The sequence below is a fragment of the Diceros bicornis genome, chromosome 20 (genome assembly GCF_020826845.1).
Source record: "Diceros bicornis minor isolate mBicDic1 chromosome 20, mDicBic1.mat.cur, whole genome shotgun sequence".
NCBI lineage: Eukaryota > Metazoa > Chordata > Mammalia > Perissodactyla > Rhinocerotidae > Diceros > Diceros bicornis.
Genome location: NC_080759.1, coordinates 48,361,568 through 48,382,294, shown reverse-complemented (window position 1 = coordinate 48,382,294; position 20,727 = coordinate 48,361,568). Strand labels below are relative to the sequence as shown.

The 20,727-nt window shown below is 42.0% G+C and overlaps 1 protein-coding gene across 3 annotated transcripts in view; it reads right to left on the bottom strand.

Annotated features, from left to right (window-relative positions):
• RETREG1 (reticulophagy regulator 1) overlaps positions 1 to 20,727 on the bottom strand; it is a 131,175-nt gene that overhangs the window by 35,421 nt on the left and 75,027 nt on the right. The window contains exon 1 of one of the 3 annotated variants that reach the window (XM_058564313.1): positions 1,771 to 2,075. The exons of the other annotated variants lie outside the window; for them this stretch is intronic. Within the exon in view, the coding sequence (XP_058420296.1) occupies positions 1,771 to 1,805 (35 nt within the window). The 5' untranslated portion in view covers positions 1,806 to 2,075. Of the gene's footprint in view, positions 1 to 1,770; positions 2,076 to 20,727 lie in introns of those variants that run through there. 3 annotated transcript variants of the gene reach the window in all.

The window sequence follows — 20,727 nt, the reverse complement described above, 5'->3', positions numbered from 1 at the left end:
AGAAAAAAATCTCGTTTGTTTAGTTTACATCACAAAGTGTTAGTTCAAAATATTTCTAATTATCCACAATTAATTACTATTTAATTTAATTGTGATAATGTTACATTTCAGTAAGACAACCCTTATTACATTTCTGCTAAATCTCTCCCTTCAGTCTCCAAAATGATCAGGCCCCCTAGATATTTATTGCAAGTGCTAAAATGGTTTATAAATATATTCCATTCAACAGGTATTTATTAAAAATGCCTATTCTGTGGAAAATTCTATGCAGAGAGTTGGTGGGAATGCCGTGAAACAAAAAGAAAAAGAGAAAGTTTTGCTTTCAGAAATGTTAAAATGTCATGGGGGATACATACAATACCAGTACATCAACCCATCATCTCAAACCCAAACTGACATTTAAATTTCTCTGAAAATGTTTTCTTAACTAGTTAGTTAGTCCGTGTCCTAAATCTAAGCACTTTTATAAGTGTCATCTTCAAGTATTCGATTTAACGTCTCACTTTATATAGAAAGTTGTTTCAGGGCCGGCCCCGTGGCTTAGCGGTTAAGTGCACGCGCTCCGCTGCTGGTGGCCCGGGTTCGGATCCCGGGCTCGGATCCCGGGCGCGCACCGACGCACCGCTTCTCCAGCCATGCTGGGGCCGTGTCCCGCATACAGCAACTGGAAATGTGTGGCTATAACAGACAACTATCTACTGGGGCTTGGAGGTGGGGAATAAATAAATAAAATCTTTAAAAAAAAAAAAAAAGAAAGTTTTTTCATTATTCAATTAAATGTCAACTTAATGTCCCCTTTGATGTACTGGGAAGGAATCTGGAAGAAAGTGAAAACTAGAAAACTAAGGAGAAAAGTAGCTTTTAAGGACACAATTACAACTGATTATAATCAACACACATCATGTAACCATGGCTGAACAGGAATGCTTCTCTTTAACACAAGGACGCAAAAATATTTTGGCACTCCCTTTCCTAGAGAGTCACCAGTTTCCACTTTCTTTGAAAATAAAATAGTCAATAAACCCCTTTTCCTTTTCGATAGCTTTCCTTCTACTTCCTCATATCCAAATTTCAATGACCCTAATTAGGATTCCAGTGAAACTGATTCGTACAAGTTTTCTCAACACAGCAATGGGGTTAGAATTGGACACTTTCAACGTGGGCACAAGTTATGCTCATATTACTGGGAATAATTGCCTGCTTCCTTGTCCATCTCTAACCCTCCGTCTTAGAGCTAGATATTAACAAAAACATTGATACAATTAATGTACTGCATATCACTTTTTCAAAGATTCAAAGATAAGGACTGTGGTAAAAAAACAAAAGAAGAGTTGTAACATCAAAATTGGTATACTGGTCTAATATTTAACCTTTAAAAATCTTTAACAAGTCTTTAAAATGAAAACATTTTACAAAAAGTTCACTAGCTTAGATTTTCAATGACTATCCTCTAAAGTTAAAAATTAAACATCAAAAAATCCAAGTAAACTTCAAATGGTGTAGGAGGAAACACTTTTTAAAAATTTCAGGCCATCACTTCCTCCTTCAAGAAGAACACATATTTGCATATGTTTCTAAGGGTACATGAAGTTAATTTTGTGTCTCTCTGCTCATGCTCAAGAAAATTCAGTTTCCTGGAATTAAGGGATTGCATTCCTAATTTTTAAAAATTTTAATCTAAACTGCTTTTTAAATTAGTCATCATGTTTTTAAAAAGATAACTAGCAAATGAAATAGATTCGAGAAAAAGCAAATATCTATCATAATTACCTCTTGCCTGGCCCGAAGTCCTCACCTTCAGACATTGCTTCCCTTTACAAATAAAAATACAGGGGGAGGCTGCAGCACCTGTGTGCTCTGGTTTCTTCCCCACTCGAACGATGAATATCAGAAGGAAAAACCCAGTAGTCCAGTTCTTTCCTTTCTGAAATACAGCACTCCTCCTTTACTCAGAAACTAGGTATTTACAAACTTCCAAAGAGCCTGCCTGACTTGAATGAAGCCACGAGCCGGGTTATTATGACTGTCCCCTTCTAAAAATAAACAGGTCACCTCTTACTCCCAGTACCGTGACAGGCGGCTGGGAGCAAGCACTGCACAGCTGCCCAGCATTTTCTCTCCAGTCGTGTGAGAAGGTGTCACCACCCAGCTATTAACCTTTATTGGGATGACTTTGCCTGGGCCTGCCTACCCTCCTTTCCCTTTCCTTTTGTTTCCTGGCATGACAAGGCACTCCACCGAAGGGCTACGTGGCCACAGGGAGCTTGAAACCTCAGCCTGGGCTATCAGCTCTCCAACTCACTGGAGGGAGTTGGAGGGCGGAGAGGGAAATGGGCTGTGCGTGCAAGAGCTCAGAGTTTTGTTTGCTCTGAGAATGCTTCGACACTCAGCAAAAGATCTCTTACTCCAAAAAAAAAAAAAAATGCCAATAAACAATTGTGTTTTGAGGGATATTGTTTTGCAAGAAAATCTTTCTTTAGGTCATCTAGATTTCTCAACTCAGAACAAGTATGTGCTCGAATATGAGTCCACATGTTCTTTGGGCAACATGGTTTCTCCTGCAGGACTTCCTTCTGTCATCAGGGAGCAGCCTGACCGTGGCACGTGGCTGGCTGTGAGCCTGAGATGTTTTTATAGCTTGGCTGATCGCTGCATAGGAGTCGTCAGTCACCATGTACCCTCATTTGCTGCAATGTGTAAGAGCAGGACAAAAATCACTTCAATTGCTTCCAAAAGGGCTAGGAGAAAAGTTTGTACCAAGGTGGTCAAAAGGTACAAATTTCCAGTTATAAAATAAATAAGTTACGAAGATGTAATGTTCAGCATGGTGACTATAGTTAATAATATTGTATTGTATAATTGAAAGTCGCTAAAAGAGTAGATCTTAAAAGTTCTCATCACAAGAAAAAAAAATGTAACCCTGTGTAGTGATGGATGTTAACTAGACTTGCGATCATTTCACAATATATACAAATATCAAATCATTGTGTTGTATACCTGAAACTATTATAATATTACATGTCAAGTATATCTCAATTTAAACAAAAGTATAGCTCCTTACTCATTAAAAAAAAGAGGCTAGGGGCCGGCCCGGTGGCACAGCGGTTAAGTGTGCACGCTCCACTGCTGGCGGCCTGGGTTCGGATCCCAGCCATGCACCAACTCACTGCTTGTCAAAGCCATGCTGTGGTGGCGCCCCATATAAAGTAGAGGAAGATGAGCACGGATGTGAGCCCAGGGCCACTCTTCCTCAGCAAAAAAAAAAAAAAAAAAAAAAAAAAGAGGAGGATTGGCAGATGTTAGCTCAGGGCTGATCTTCCTCACACACACAAAAAAAAAAGGCTAGAAGAAATATTACTGAGATTCCTTTAGGAATATACCCTAAACGCTTTGCATAAAAACTTGAAACCACTTTTTTTCCTGATTGGGAACATTAAGTAAGGCAGTAAGCAAGATCTACTTATTAAGAAACAATATACTTTTCTTTTCAACATATGTGCTCCATTGTCATGTTATAGTTAATCTTAGCAATATATCTATATTAAGGTATATTTTATATTTATATTTGTCAAAGTGATTTCTAAGGCATTAAAAAAATCAAAACAACATATTAACCTGCTTTCTTTTGGATAGTGTTAGCTATTTAGTGATATACGCATGTCACAATTCTAGACAGTTCTTTAATATTTCACACAAGATCAAAAGTCTTAGACTTCAAAGTCTAAGGTTAAGTTGGTGCAGACACTCAAAGACATAACTCAAATACAATTGACCTTGAAAGAAAACAGTCCTAAGCAGAGTTCTGAGGATCAGGTTGTACAGGAGCCTCTCAGAATTGAGGCAATGTTCTGTGTTAGGAAATCCAGTTCAAAGAATTGAAAAGTTGAAACACTGAAACACTGACAACATTATCGGTGAGAATACTTCAGTACTTTCATTTAACTTATCAACAACAACAAAAAATGCTAATTCTATGATCTAACTTGAAGTTCTGAGAATTCTATCCCATTAAGTTGACCTTTTGTTCTCCTAAGCTCCTATTTAACTATTTCTTGACTATCTGAATATAACTCTTGTTGCACTTTGTCCCGAGTTACTACATAACTGAATACACCCCTGAAACCTGCCTCTCAATTTTAAAGGACAATGAACTGATTAGTGCTGTTACAGATGAATTACCAATGACTGACTACCATGAACTATTCACTAAAACACTTCCTTTAAGCATTCCTTCATGCATTCTTAAATTACTTGCTCCAACCACGAATTCCCCTTTAGGCATATCTGAGTTAACTTCTGAGATTCACAAGGACAAAGAGGGCAAACACACATGGCACATGTAACAGAAATCAGAGTGTAGCTACATGACTGACACAGTGGGTAGCTTCCTTGCCTCGACGACACCTTCGATCCTTCAGGGGTTTATTAGGGTGCCAAGGGTTCCCTCATCATTGCTGACCTGAAATCTACTGGACTTCCCCAATTTAAGGACTCACAGAATACAAACATGGGAGAGACCCTGAGGGCCAGGGAAGCCATCCAAGATTCCAGATGCTGACCTGGGGTGCAACCGAGTGAGGTGACCTGCTGTTGACTCAGCCAGGAGCAGCCTCCACTGCCGAGTGCTCTTTCCACCTCTCCAGCTGAGGAGACGGCAGAGCCCACTCATCCTGGCAAAAGCTTATGTGGCCAGACACATCCATACTTGAAGTTTTCTTGTATTCATACTCTTTAAAATTTGTGTGCCTTTAATTTTAGTAGTAGACTTTAAATTAGCATTTTCATCTTCCTTTGCAGTTTAATTGTACAGTATGACCTAAGAAGACCACTGCCATATCAAAGCTAAATTCCACTTTTCTTAATGCCTCTTTTTCTCCACATAATCATCAGTCTAAGAGTTTTGTTTCTTAGCAGCAATGACTAAGGCTCTGGAACTTTCTATCAGAGACAATAGGAGGGATCCTCCCTCACTTGCAAGTTACAGGGCAATACTAGCATGAATGGCCAAGAAGTGGTGGGGGAGGTCATTGGTGGATAGAAAATTATTAAGTAGGGTAGGGTAATTCTTTGCTAAACTGACATAACAGAATTCTTGCTGAAGGCAGGCCAGGGTGATCAGACATTACCTGGGGCAAGGGGAGAGATGAGGGATTTGGTTAGATATGGGGGGTGATCAGATATCAAGGGTAGGGAATTCTCCCTACACTGACTTAACAGAACTCTTGACAAAATTGGGTTCTTGAGGACACACCAGGACAGGGCCTAATTGAGAAAGAGCTCAGAGGAGCCTGATTAGAGTTTGGTCAAAGAGAGAGTCTGTCACCTCCTAAGAACAGGCACATTTTTATTTCTTATATTAGCATTCAGCGCTACAAACTGTGGGGACCTTCCAGAGCCACACCGTCCAAGAGCAATTGAAATGTGGCTAGTTCAGAATTTTAAAATGGAATAGGAAAAAAAGAATATAAAATATCTCATTACTAATTTTAATATTGACTACACATTGAAATGATAATATTTTGGGTATATCGGTTAAATAAAATATATTATTAAAATTAATTTCACTTAATTTGTACTTTTTTAACGTGGTTACTAGAAATTTTAAATTATATACGTAGATTGCATTATATTTCTCTTGGCCTGTACAGCTCTAGAGCTTTAATTCTCTAATTCTCTGCCAAAATCGGTCTAAATTAGGCACAAAACAAAAGTTACTGTGAGAGCTGACTGGCTAACACAATCATACTAATTGTTTCAAAAACACTTCCAGAATTATTTTTAACCAGAAAGGAAAAGGGTAGAGATTACAAAAGGCAATTAACAGGACAGTAGCGGGAAAAGTCCATTGAGCATTTACTCCAACATCTTGGTCTCTGCTTTTCTCCACCTAAAACCCTCTCCTATCCTTCCGGCCCTCCAGCCTCCAGACAACAGGATGCTGTAAGTAACTTCTTCAAGGCCAGGTTGTATCCCAGGTTCTTGATTCCCTCCCCTCCTATCTTTTCCAATCTGTACTACTAATTATCCCATCCTCTTCTTCCCCGTTCACGACCATCTCAAATTCTACTGGCTGTTTCTCCTCAGCCCACAAACATATGCAAGCCTCTTCCAGAAATCCCACCGTTGACCACACATCTGCTTCTAGTTACTAACTTCCGTCTTCCATCCTTTACAGCCAAAGGTCCTAAGCAGCGGTCTGCGGTCAACTCACTCTTCACCAATTACAACCCACCTTCTCTCTCCACCATGATCCTGGCACTGCTCTTCAAGAGACCGCAGCAATTCAGCTGCACACGCAGTTGATACTTACTCTTCGTCTAATCTGACTGGACCTCCTTGCAGTATTTCACTGCTGCCTGCTTTCCTTTATCTTGGCGCTCTCTCCACCCTGGGCTTGAAGACTCCACTTTCTGCGCTCAGCTCCAACTTCTCTCGACATTCTGATTTGGTGGGTGTCCCTGTTCTAACTGGCTCTTAAATGTCGGTGATCTCTAGGGTAGGGCTTCCCAAATCAGAAACAGTACAGAGTAGTGGGCCCCACCCTCAGCCACTCTAATTCCATAGGACTGGGATGGGCCATGAACTTGCTCCCAGATGCTGCTGATGCTGCTGGTGGGGTAACCACACTTTGAGAGCATGGTCCTAGCATTCTACCATTGGCTGCCCTCCTTTTCATGCTATACAATCTCGCTAGGAAACCTCTCTATTCCCAGAATTTTAACTCTCACCTCTATGCCCAAATCTATATTCATACCCAGACACTCTCCAGAATTCCAAACCCATATATCCTAACACCCATTAGCTGTGATGCACTGGAGCTGCCTCTAACTAGCTCATGAAAACTTTTAGCATCTCCTCCCACTCCATGTTCAGTGATGTCAAGTATGTAGTTTGAAATTAGTCATGGTGGGAGTATTTACACCATGGAAATTGGTAAATGCTACAAATCAGCCACCAATCCCCTATCCACTCTGAGCCAGTTATTAAAAATGTACCCACACGCCACTGATTACTTGACATCTTAACCTGTGTTAAATTAATTAAACAGAGGCCATTAGACTGAGGTGGTCCTCATGCCTTAGGAGCCTAAGTAAGCAAACTAAAACCTAAGCCTATAAACGTCTCAAGGTTAAGAAATTGAAACATAAGAACAACCAATCATAAACAGCCAACTAAGATTTCCAAATAAGTCAACCTTAAGCTACATCCAGTCAAATAATTTCCTTACTCTGCTTCCACGTCTTCTCTACAGAAGTCTGGCCCCCATCTCCCATGGAGTGCTCCTAACCAGTTGTGGTTTGGTGCCACCTGATTCAAACTGATTATTGCTCAAATAAATTCTTAAAAATTTTAACATGCCTCAGTTTATCTTTTAATACCTGGAAGTCCCACAAGTATCTCCAAAAAACAAGTCCACAGAGGACCCACCATCTCTCTGCAATCTGCTCTCCCTTATCTTTTTCTATTTCTTTTCTTCTTCAATTTCTTTCTTTAGGAAAGTAATCCCTCTTATCATTCTCAATCCCATTATTCTGATGTATTTTGGTCACAGAATTTAGCAATATCGCAATTTATCACTTAACTATTTTATCTTAACTATTTGTTTCAACGTCAGCTATGTAAATCCCTCCCTCCCACTAGAAGGTATTCAGGGAGTTTATCTTCCTGTTCATAGTTGTATCTCAGCCGTAGTAAAAGCATGGTAGAACTAGCTTCTAGAGCAGAACATACTAGTATTATTTTTAGGTAATATTATTAGTTCATATTAGTTACGTAAGTAAGTGAAGAATGTTCCAATGGTCAACTGAGGCAGAAACATGGGTGCTAAATGCACTCTTCCCTCTCTCTCGCCAGACAGAAGACTCTCACCACAGGCCATCAACTCTAACGCACTGAGCTATATTTGTAAACACCTCTCAGACTCCGTGCTTGCACGCTTATTGTCTTAATTCAGTCTGGCGTCATCTGTTGCCTAGGCTAGGGGCAGCCAAATGCTTTTGATCAAGCACCCTTGACAGTCCACGCCCTCCAAATATATTGTGCATTTATAAATTTTATGCACATATTTTTTTAATGTACATATATGACTTGTAAATATTTTGTGTACTTCATAAATCACACAAAATAAACATGTAAAAATAAACATAAGCATTCTTTATAATCACAAAAAAACCAAAACAACCTAGAAGCCTATCCATAAGGGATTAACTAAATTATGGTACAATGAAATCCTATGCTGCTGCTAAAAAGAATGAGATGGTTATGAAAATCTTTCCATAATATATTTAGTTAAAAAAAAGAGAGAGAGACAGAATAGAAAATAGGATTTTTGCTCAAGCCAGACCAGGAAGAGTCCCTGCCTTTGAGGAGTTGACTACTCGGTATAAGACACGTGTTGGTTGAATGAGAGAAGGAAAACCAAAGCAAGCCTTCCCTCTAACCATTGACTCAAGAGCATCAGAATTCCCTTTCTCCATCTTTTTCATAACCCAGCAAAGACTTTCCAAGTTGCCAACCCAGAACTCGTTTCCCATGAAAATTCAGAGGATGTATTACGCACTTTGCAAAAGTGCAACAAGGGTATGGAACTACTGTCAAAGCCAGTATATTTCTGGAACAAAGTGGAAAAGGACACTTTATTCCTTGGATAAAAAAAAAAATCAAAGGATGAAATGACTGTATATGTACATGGTGTGAATGATGCCATTCAATAACGACAAGCCGATGAATAATCATGACATGCCACACTACTGAGAGAGATGGTACCCTCTCTCTCTCTTGCTTACTGGTTGGTGGAATCATACTGAGACTTTTCCTAGATCAGTGGCTTCCAAAGCAATAAAAAAAATTTTTCCCCCAAATGCTATGTTATGCCAAACCTTAGTATATAAAAGATACAACAACCAAAAAGAGTTATCTGGGGGCAGGGCACTGAAACATGGCCTCACTCCCCCCACACAGAAAGGCAGCCCCTGAATCTGGTCCTTGGGAACCCAGAGCTGCTCAAGATACAGTTGGAAAACTGTGCCCTAGATCATCTGGACAGCCAGGAAGAGAAAGTGGGAAACTTTTTTTCTCAGTCTCTTCTCCTAAAAATTAAAACAGAATCAACCCAGTTACTCATTTTATCTTTTTACCTTTTTTTCAACTTAGTGCATGGAGTGTTTTCCTCAAATTTCTTTTCATCCAAAAATTAGCTGACACTCTAAAACCAACACATAGAGCCTCTGAAGACCCCTCCTGGCTTCCCGGTCAACCTTTTCCTTCCTTTTGCTGGAGGTATCACTTCATTCACCCTATTTCCCAGCTGCACCTCTTGTGCAATTAATAACAGATCCCTTTCACCCTCAGCAGTGTATTTGTTTAGGCCATAAATTGTAAGGTAACCCAACATTTCACCATTTTCTTACCCCTATTTGTCAGAACTCTCCTTTTGTTAATTTGTGCTGCATTTTCATGTCTGATTGTCACATAATTTGTTATGGTCTGGGTGGGGACTCCCAACTGGAGCCAATTCTTTGCCACAGACCACTGAGTTTGGCCAGCAGGTGCCTCTCATAACTTTCCAGTCCAGTCCATGCAACACCTGCCATCTGACCCCATCACGGGTTAAACTGTGTCCCCTCTAAAAGAGATATGTTGAAGGGAAGCTGTCTGGAAAGTGTGGTTTATACAGAACAGAGTGCAGCAGCCACCCAAGGAGATCCTAGAGAAGCAATCCAGTCTGGTGGAGATGAAAAGGCCAGGAGTGGAGGGATAGACATAGGAGAGAAGAGTCAGAAAATGGCAGGAGGGAAAAGGGCGTCAAGGAGTGGGGAGAAGACGAGTGGTAGACAGGCTAGCCCGAAGCACCATAAAGGACCCGAGAGCCTCCAAGAGCTGTGTCCTGTGCCAGCTACACCTTGGTCACGCTGATCTCTATGGGGGTATATTCAATGTCCTAACTTTCTGATCAAATATGTTTCTTAATAAAAGTTCATTACAGGTTAATTTTTAAATTGTGATATTTAGGAGTTAATGACCATTTGAATCCATGAAGCAAAGTGCCAACACTGCAAATAACCCATTTGCTCACTCTTTCAGTGGGTTCACACCAGGAAGAGCAGCGTAATGGCAGACAGAGGAGAAGAGCAGGAAGTGACGGTGAATTCAGAGTACAGGAGTAGCCTCGAGAAACATGGAGAGGAAGAGGAGGCAGTTTGACAACTTCTTGAGAAAAAGAAAAGAAAAGGACCACCCGAAACAGGGCAGGTGCTCGGACCTCACGCGTCACCTCACCCTACGTCACTGGCTTATTGTTTGTGTGTCCTGCATTTACTGAGACCCATTTCACTGCAGTAAACACAGTCTCTACAAACTTGTCTGTGACCTCTTCTCCAAGGGCCCGTTGGTCACTCGTGACTGGTTTTGTTTCTGCTTACTTCATCCCTTCTCTCCTCAAAATACAGTTGATATGCCTCTGTATCAAGCCAATTTCTTTCTCTCTTTATCTCTTCTTCCTCCCATCCTTTCCCAAACCCCTTCCCCACGGCCCCCCCCCAAAAAAAATTCCTATAAAACTCCAGCAGGTGTATAGTCACTGGTAGAAATCAAATTCCCTAGGGGGCCAAATGTTATCATTTGTTCAAGCTTCCCTCCACAGAACACACCTGTTCCTGAATAATCTTGCTTGCTTTCTCATTTAAAGCTCTCTTCTAAGGCTCTATGTGTATTTCAGGGGTGAAGGTCCTTGATAGATAATCTTTGGTTCCAAGAAATTTAGAACAAACAGCCATAGGAGAGAAAGAACTCTGGCAGATCTCACTGCTCTTAGCAAACATAAGGAAATGGAAAATTTCCAAGGCCACAAATCGTAAAGACAGAGGTCTTTCTGGACAGTAAAGACAGTGACTCAACAAGAGTGGCATACAGCTCAAAACATACTTTATCTCTTGAGCTTAAAAACACAATGCAAGAGGGAGGGCAAGTATAACCTGCTTAATATGGATTATGTAATACTTTTGTTATATGTTGATCTTCCTTATCACATGTTGCTTATGTCACTGTTGAAAATTATTTTTCATTTCTTAAATAGCACCTGATAAGATGTTTCTTGGCTACATATTTATCCAGTATTTTGTGGAGAAGCCAAACTGAAATGGAGACTTTCCAGCTCAACAGCCCTACAATAGTTAATCATTTCCATATTAGTTTTGAGGGTATGGGTTGGGTGATCAGAAAGCCTCCTTCTCTAGTCCCGTTTTGCCATGCACCAGCTGACTCCTGCGGCCCTGGCTGGGTGAACTCCACCTGCTGATCCAGCCTTGGGTAGGAATGAGAAATCTCCTCAGATATTGAAAGAACTTCTCCTCCAGGCAATGGGGTTTGGGGGAACGTGCTCCCAGGCTAACATCCTACAGCTTCAGGCATTTTCAAAGAGGAACCAGCCCCTTTAGAAGTATTTGCTACAAGAAAAACTGGCCATCTGCCCATCTTGATAAGTGGGAAAGAAGAGGGCCTTAACTGAAGAGACCTCATAACTGCTTCCTGTAGAAGGGCAGATCCCATCAACAACCTAACGGGCTGGCGTCTCCTTATGGCCTCCTCAACCACTGTCTGACACTAAACCTGGTCTCTCAGAAGCATGGTTTATCTCCTTTAGACCACCTCGGGGTCCCAAATGATAACTAATAGCAAGCTGAAGGTGTCTCATAAGTGACTTCATTTCCATCGATGACTATCAAAAAGCAATGAGCTTTAAAAATAGAGTGAAACAAATCTAAAACATGAAGCTTAAAGAGGCTCAGAAGAGAAACTAGGTCCATTAAGTCTCCGATGGGGCTAATCTCTGATTTCCTGCCTCCACAATAATTCCTTACAAGGGCTTTCCTCCAGCATCCAGCCCCTCTCTCCTATAAGCATGACAAACTTGTTTTATGTTAATAAACTTTTTATATTGGAATAATTTTAGATTTACGGAAGACTTGCAAAGACAGTGCAGACAGCTCCCATATACCCCTCACCTAGTTTCCCGGGGTTAACATCTTACACTACCACAGCCCATTTGTCAAAACTGAAAACCAGCTAGTACATTACTATGAACTAACCCTAGACTTTATTAGTATTTCACTAGTTTTTTTTCACTAACATCCTTTTTCCCTTCTAGGATCCCATCCAGGGAACCACAGCACATTCAATCATCATATCTCTTTAGTCTCCTGTGGTCTATGAGAGTTGCTCAGTCTTTCTTTGGTTTCATGACCTTGACAGTTTTGAAGAGTATTTTGTAGATACCGGGTATTTTGTGGAATGCCCCTCAGTTTGGATTTGTCTGATGTTTTCCTCATGATTAGACTGAGGTTATGGGTCTTGGGGAAGGCAACTACAGAGGTGAAGGGCCCTTCTCATCCCATCAGGGAGTTCATGATGTCCACATGACTTCTTGCTAGTGATGGTAACTTGATCACTTGCATAAAGTAGCGTTTGCCAGGTTTCTCCATTGCCAAGTTACTGTTTTTCCCTTTCTACACTCTAGTTTTTGAAAGCAAGTCTAAGTCCAACCCACATTCAAGGAGGGAGGGAGTGGTGCACAGGGGCACAGCTCCACCTCCTGAATGGGGAAGTAGCAACATATATTATTTGGGATTCTTCTGGAAGGAAGATTTGTCCCTCCTCCCTCCCTCACTTACTTATTTATTCAACAGTGTATATCAGGAAGGACTTATGTGGACTCATAAGGACTTAGAGTTTGGGATATAATCCAGTGCTATGTTATTGATTTTGTGGCTCAAATTGTTCCAGCCACAAACTTGTTTCTGCCCACCCTGCCCTCTCTGATGACCCCTCCTCCAACCCTTTAAGAGACCTGGAAAGGCCACCTCTCTGTCCTCTCGACATGGCTCCACTCGACTTGCCCAACACTGGCCCACACTCTCCAGCTGAGCTCTGTGTTAACCACAGTGCACCCAGGCCCCTCCAAGGTTATCTTGCTTCCTTCCTACCCAGCATCAGCACCAGCCAAAAGGGGACAACAGGACTGAACCCAGAAGTCACAGAGGAACAAAAGCCTGTCCTCCATACACATGCATCCATCTCCCTGGAAATATGTGAGATGGGATGATGCATGTGCTCCTTCTTGGTGTGCCAGATGCCATGAGGAGTGTTCTCAGAGGCAAGCTGTGTGGACACGTGAGCTACTTCCAACGTGTTCTTGTGAAAGCTATGAGAACCCGCCATTTTTTTCCTCACTCTGATAAAATTTCCAGGATTGAAATCAAGTTCAAATATCCTTTCCACGTGTGCCATTTGTCCTTACCTTTCATGTTTCTTTCCTATTTTGAGTATTAGAGGAAGTCCATGGTTTAAAAATGGAAATGAAACTTGGCTTCTTTACCTGAACCTACTTTTAGCATCAAACCATGGCAACGTCGTACACACAATTCATCATAAGTTTTCACAGCAGATTCATGAGGCCAGACGCTGCTTTCAATCTGCTTATTTATAACCAGTGTGAACTGTTTATATCAAACATGACTTTATATTTTTTAATAAGACAATGAAATCTCAAGTTGTATTGAAAAGTGTAGAGGGCAATGACCTCTTTAAGATCCTCCTGACCCAGCTTCTGTGTCCATCACAAACAGTTAAAATTTAAACATCACCTCAGTCCTAAATATAAGTGACGCGCAAGAGACACGCTGTGTCAGAAGCCGTAAGGGAGGACAGGAAGCGCATGTTTCCATACCACCTGTGGATGGAGTGCAAGAGGGGACACTGTGTTTACCTCCATCTTCCAGGATGACTGGGTCCCCTGCCTCCCCCATGAAAGTGCCACTGCTGTCATGGAAGGAGATAAACAGGGAGTCGCACCAACAATAAGAAGTGGTGTTCTCGGGTCTTCACAACAACAGAATCACACACTCTAAAGGTGAAAGCCAGGCTCCTCTCGGGGAAGTCAGCCTGAGAAATAGGCTTCAACGGACAAAGGCAAAGCTGGGGACGGAGCCTGAGCCAACCCTGGGTCCCTAGGTGTATGTGTTAGGGTTCATTCCCACAGGAGGACCAGGCGGTGCCTCACAGAGTCCACTCCAGGGATAAATGTCGTCCCTTTAAAACATGCTTTACTTTCTTTTACTTGAAATTATCTCTCAAAAAGAGGATGCATGTGATCTTACCAAATCTGTCACATACCAGTGCTGCACATTCAATTTCTCTATTTTGAATAGAAAAGTACAGGGGGAAGAAAAATGGCCGAATGACACCCATCAATGCTAGTTTGAGAGCGTTTAGATGTCACAGAGGTTACCTGACAGAATTGGTAAAAAATAATAACACCAACAATAACATAATTAAAGAGAAAGCACAAGGCATTTATCACAGATTTGATAATTATGTGTAGGGGCGTGACCTCACAATTGAAGGGGCTAAGTGTTATCGTATATAAGCCTTTCAGAAATTTCCTCAAAAAGTAATACAGTAAGTAGTCGAGTGATGAAGACTGATTGACAGATTGGTGGTTGCCAGAGGCAGGGGGTGGGGGATGGGAGAATTGGGCGAAGGGAGTCAAAGGTACAAACTTCCAGTTGTAAAATAACTAAGTCATGGAGATGTAATGTACAGCACAGTGACTACAGTTAATGATACTGTATTATATATTTGAAAGTTGCTAAGAGAGCAGATCTTAATTCTTATCACAAGAAAAAAATTTGTAACTATGTGAGGTGATGGATGTTGACTGAACTTATCGTGGTGATCATTTTGCAATATATACAAATATCAAATTATTATGTTGTACACCTTAAACTTACACAGTGTTATATGTCAATTATATCTCAATAAAACTGAGTGGAATTGGAAGCCACTGAAATAGGGAGCACTGGCTGGTGTGGATACCAGCTCTTCAGGGTCAAGAGAAGGAGACGGGGGCAGTTAGGGGTGAGACCTGGCCCAGGTTCAAGGGGATGACAGTGACAGTGAGGGTCTAGGACACATTCTGAGATGGAGCCAAGTGGGTTTACTGACGGACTGAATGTGTGGAATAGGGACACGGTGACTCAAACATGACTTGAATCTACTCACCTGAACACCACGCAGTCCTTAAAGCACAATTTTAAAGAACATCTAATGGTATAGGATGCTTGATATTTTAAACGAGAGTTGGAAAACTTTTCTGTAAATGGCCAGACAGTAAATATTGTCAGCTTTGTGGGCCACGTGGTCTCTGTCACTCAACTCCACTGTTGTAGCACAGACGATATCTAAACGAATAAGTGTGGGCCACAGTTTGCCAACCTCTGTATTTTATACACACACCCCCCACAAATTATAAAAGAATGTGTGTCTATTTGTAATTGATTAAAGGAAACCATCTGGAAGGACCTAGTACCCCAATATTATTAGTGATTAGCTCTATGATTCCTATTTCCTTTTGTGCACTTGAAATGTTTTCAAAAATCTCCCCATGTATGTATTCCTTCTATAATGAGATAAAACCCACAAATAAAAAAAATATAGTCTGGAATTCTACCTTTTAAGTCTACCAACGTAACAAAGTCTGGTCTGTGTCACTGTCACTGATCATACTTTTGAAGATAACTTAATATAAAAATACTTATTAAAAAGGTCATCAGTAAATAAATTCTAAACCGGCAGTTGATGAGAAAATAACCTGTCACTGTGTTTCCTAAAACCAGAGAGCGTCTGTGTGAGGGATGGGGAAAGCTGTTTTTTACCACATTGGCTGAGTCTCTGGAAAAGACTGCATCTTGAATTAGCAGCTTGACTGTTTGCTGCCCAGATAAATATTGTGTTGCTATGACAGAAACTGTCCTGCCACGTGGGCCGTCCTGTCATATAATTAGCCTCTTATCGTATCAGGTGAAAATCAAACCAGCAGCACTCCCCGTTAACGTGGTAATTTAACAACCTAGAAACACTGCCTTCACGTATCAACATCTGATTTAATGTTATCACCATCCCACCAAAGACACCGGGAGGGTAACTGTGTGGCGTCGTTCAATATAGCGAGCTGAGCCTTGGAGTAAATCAAACTTGAGAAGTTCCCAGCTATCTCAGCAACTTTAGCTAATTTGTTCACCTTAATCGCATCACTGTGTGTCATCAGTCCACCTGGACGTGGATGGGGCAGACAGAGAAATTTAACCCTCACGTCCTTCGAGTCCACAGATACCACCCTCAGGCTCTCCCCCTCGCGTTAATCCCGCCAGGTCCATTTTCAACCTCTCTGTTTCAATCGGCATCGAGTCAAGTCTTAGCAGAGCCGCATGTAGCTTGACCTGCACCCAGAGAGCTGCGCCCTTTATTCTCCTGGCCCTTTGATCCCCTCCTCCCTGCCCCAGAAGGCCAAAGCTGCAGGGCAGCTCCTCTTCCCCTCCGCCCACTCCTCCTCTTCCTCCCTTCCCAGCTGTTGCTCCTAATAGACACGCGCACGCTCATCTCCATCTCACAGACCCTTCAGGAAACCCACCCCGCCTACAGTCCTCTCCTCTATTTTTGAATTTTATTTACTTCTCAATGGGACTGTAACTCCTTGCCTGAGCAGTAAACCACTAACAGGCAGTCTCTGGTATCCCGTCCTCCCACTATGCCCACAGAGGGCATGTGCTCCGAGGGGCAACTCTGCCAAGTGACCCCAGGAACAAGCCTGCTTGGGTTTTGATGCTGGCTCTACCACCTACCAGCTGTGTGATCTCGGGCAAGTTCTTAACCTCTCTGTGCCTGCTTCCTCATCTGTAAAATAGAGATAATATTAGTACTCCATACAGTTGTTGTGAAGACAATGCATATGCAAATGTTATAAAGTGGATTGGATTGGATTAAGTATATAAAAGTGAATGAGAATATAATCATATGTACAACACTGAGAACAGAGCTGGCATTTTGACTGTCCTACTGAAGTGACTGCTTTAAAAGAATATCGAAGAGACGAAGAGAATCAATCCCGTTTTCCACATTGCTCTCTCCAATCACAGTGATCTTTCCTTTCTCTGACTTTCATCAGAATATCAACATAGGGAACAAATGAATGAATGAAACTATTTTTAGATTTCCTAATCTTTCATTGTTGTTCCCTCGTTACTGCTGGCCAGTTCACCCCCTGAGGATAGATAATAATAGCTGCAGCTCAGGAGTGTTCCTGTGGACCAATGTTTTATGTTAACCATTCACATAATCCTGAAAATGTCGTGAGGAAGGTGTTATCATCCCCCATTTCACAGATAAGGAGACTGCGTGCGGCTGAGAGGCAAAGGATCTTGTCCAAGGAGAAAGAGCTTGTAAAGGGCCGAGCCAGGGCTCTGTTTTTCTTCTCCTGAATCACCCGTTGCTCACAGCACAGTGCTAGACTCATCACAGATTCTTATGAATTACATAGTTTGGTTAAATGACTGATTCATTTAATAACTGTTTATTGATGCCAACTGCAGGCCAGGAACTGGGAGGGTAAAGATTAGCAACGGCTCTTGTCATCACCAAGTGTAAGTCTGCCAGGGTATAAGAAGAACCAACAAGCAATTACAAAGCAATGTGATCAGGGCTGTTAGGGCAGGGAAAGTACTGAGCGATATGGAGAGTCACAAGATGAGCACAGGAGATAGCACAGGGGCTGGGCGGGCAGAAAAGGCTTCTGCAGGAAGTGATGTCTTGGTGATGGTAAAGGATGTGTTGGAGTTGGGGTTGAGCAGGAAGAGAACTCCAGGTGGAAACAGGACAACTCATGGCATGTGGGATGACCGAGAGGGGGAGTGTTTAGAGAGAACTGAAGGAGGAATATGTGGTTCCACAAGCATTAAACAGAACTTCTCTTAACAAATTAGGCAGGGGACAGCTCTCAATTGAGCTTCTCTTTCCCAGCACACGCAGCAAACAAACTGATTAGGTGGACTTCCATATGCCTTTCTGTCAACTACATGGTTCCTTTACACCAAAGGAAGTGGCAATAGTTAGCAGAGCATCAGGGAACATGTCAGACCTTCCAGGGCCCTACTGCCCTTTTAAGGTACTTAGATGCTGGGATGGAGGGAATGGACCCCCGTCTTCCTTGGCTTTGGAAATCTTCCTTAAAAAGTACACACAGGGAGGTAGACACTGAGATCAAACAATGCGTTCTGATATCCAATGGAGACTCAATGACACTGAATGTTAGTAGCTTGCTTGTCACTCAAGTCTTTGGGTATTGGGGTGCACAGTTTTCTAGAACATCAGAAGTTTCATCTCAATTTACACATTAATGTTCAAAAAGTTTTTCTTTTTGTTTTTTTCCTTTTAGTTTTCTCATGCTGGGTCACCATGTAGACAATAAAGGGAAAGACTAAAGCAATTACCTAGATGCCATTTAAAAATTTTTACAAAGTGTACTTGTATTATCTGCATATTTCTGAAGAAACTCTTTTTTTTTTTTAAAGATTTTATTTATTTATTTTTTCCCCCCAAAGCCCCAGTAGATAGCTGCATGCCATAGCTGCACATCCTCCCAGTTGCTGCACGTGGGACGCAGCCTCAGCATGGCCGGAGAAGCCGCGTGTTGGTGCGCGCCCGGGATCGGAACCTGGGCCGCCAGCAGCAGAGTGCGCGCACCTAACCGCCAAGCCACGGGGCCGGCCCTGAAGAAACTCTTATAAATTGCCGGAACATGTGGCTAACTGCATGAATTCTCTGCATGAAGTTATAGTTGCAGTGACTACAGTGCAACTCAGCCTTGGGAAAGCAAGCTGGGTTCCTCCACTGTTTATTAGTACCTTTGTTTTGTAAACTGTTAGAGCTCATATAACATAGCTCGTGTAAAGACTGTGGTGAAATTTAGAACAATAATGACAGCTTTGAAGACAGGTAATTTAGAATTATTTCATCCCACAAAATAAATAGCAAATATCAACAGAGACATAAACATGAATTCATACGATATGCTATCTGAATTCGTTGCATGTGGCACTTTGGAAAGATCTGGAAAAAGGAGAAGAAAACCCTTCTAGGAAGATGCTCATCCTGAATTCTAGACTTTAGAGTTGAAGGGAATTTGCGAAGGACTGAAATGCATACTAAAGCAGTTGACGAGACGAACACCAAAAGTCTCATGTAAACTAAGATTCCCTTAACTCCTGAACCCAAAAGTCTGACTACTACCCCATTCCTCCCCACTTCCCAGGACAAATGTCAAATTTCAAGTGGGGAGGAACTATGTCCAAAGGCAGACCAACCTAGACATCTCCAGGTCTAAGCCTTTTCTGACTGATGCTCAGGGATGAAGGAGAATTTTCTATATGGTAACTAGCAGGGGTCAAACAAGGAGCCCCAAAGTGATTATGGTGACATTTCTCACCCTCATGGGTTCTAAAACTTGACAACCCATAGTATCAGCCAGGGTTCCTGGTGGCAAATAAGACTGACCTACTCTGGCTGGTTTGAACAAAAAAGGAATTCACTAAAGAGTAGCCTAGGATGTCTCTAGAAAGGCAGGTCAAAATGCCGCCCCAAACTCACCAAAGAATGACTCCACCAGAAATAATCAGTGGAGGACATGAGCAGCTCACAGAATGCTGGGCACTCTAGAACCTTCACCACTGCTATCTTGAAAAGTGGAGGTATAGACCACCACCCTTGCCAGAATGGATTCCTTAAAGCCTGCTTCTTTCATCACCAGTTTCTAATTCAAAGTCTGGCATCTGTGCGTCTGGCTGGTGGAACCTCGGTTACACGCTTACACTCTAGCTTCAAGGAAGCCTGGGAAGTGGGCTCCAGCTTCTACTTTGGAAAGGCATGGACTCATAAGGCAGAAAATTCCCCTTCACAAGAAGGTTTGAAGGACTTCACAAGAAGTCCTTCAAAAGGTGTGGGCATCCAGAAAGAATGACACATTTTCCCTACACCCACTGATGTACAATCATGAACATTTTATCAACACACAAAAAAACGGGCATCAGAGTATGTGTCAGAGTAGCTGAGATTTTGATTACGTGTGAGAACTGTATTGTCTACACACACTCTAAGAACCGAGATATGAGTTACTCACGGTTTGAAGCCGTGTGAAGGGATGCTCCCCAACGTTATCATCTGAAGTGCCGGGTGCTCCACACTCCTCCAGCCCCGCTGGCCAGCGAGGACGTATAGAGCGGGTGGAGAAGGGAGATGACCCTGCTTATTTCGGCCAGCCTTATCAAGGCCAAGGCAATCATGTGATAATGTGTGAATGATTCAGAAGGGGTAGCCCGGGTATTTCTGTACTCATATCAACATTCACACTTCGATTCCAGCCAGCTCTCATCTTCCTTTTCTGAGTTTTTACTGGCCACTTTTTGCATGAGACTCAGAACCTCTATCTTATCAATTTGCTAAGAGTAGAAGACCCCTCAGAATTCTACTCTGCACCAGAGATGGCCACATCGATAAAATATCCCTGCCAAACTTCCAAAGGGCAATGTCTTCTGCTACCATTTTTCTTCTGGAAATGATGGTCTCCTTATGGGAGCCAGATCACTCATTCATTCATCAAGCATTTTTATTGAGCACTTAGGAAGTGACTGGCACTGTGCTAGGCCCTGGGGATTCAGGGGTGGATAAGGGAGGCAGGTTTTCTGCTTCATGGAGCTCCCAGAGTGGTGGAGAAGCTGGATGTTAAACAACTGAAGACACAAATAAACATATAAAGACCTCTTTTGTTAAGAGCTATGAGACACTGGGTCCTAATGAGGTAAATTTTCAACCAAAATGCCTATATCGGTTTTCTTTTCTTTC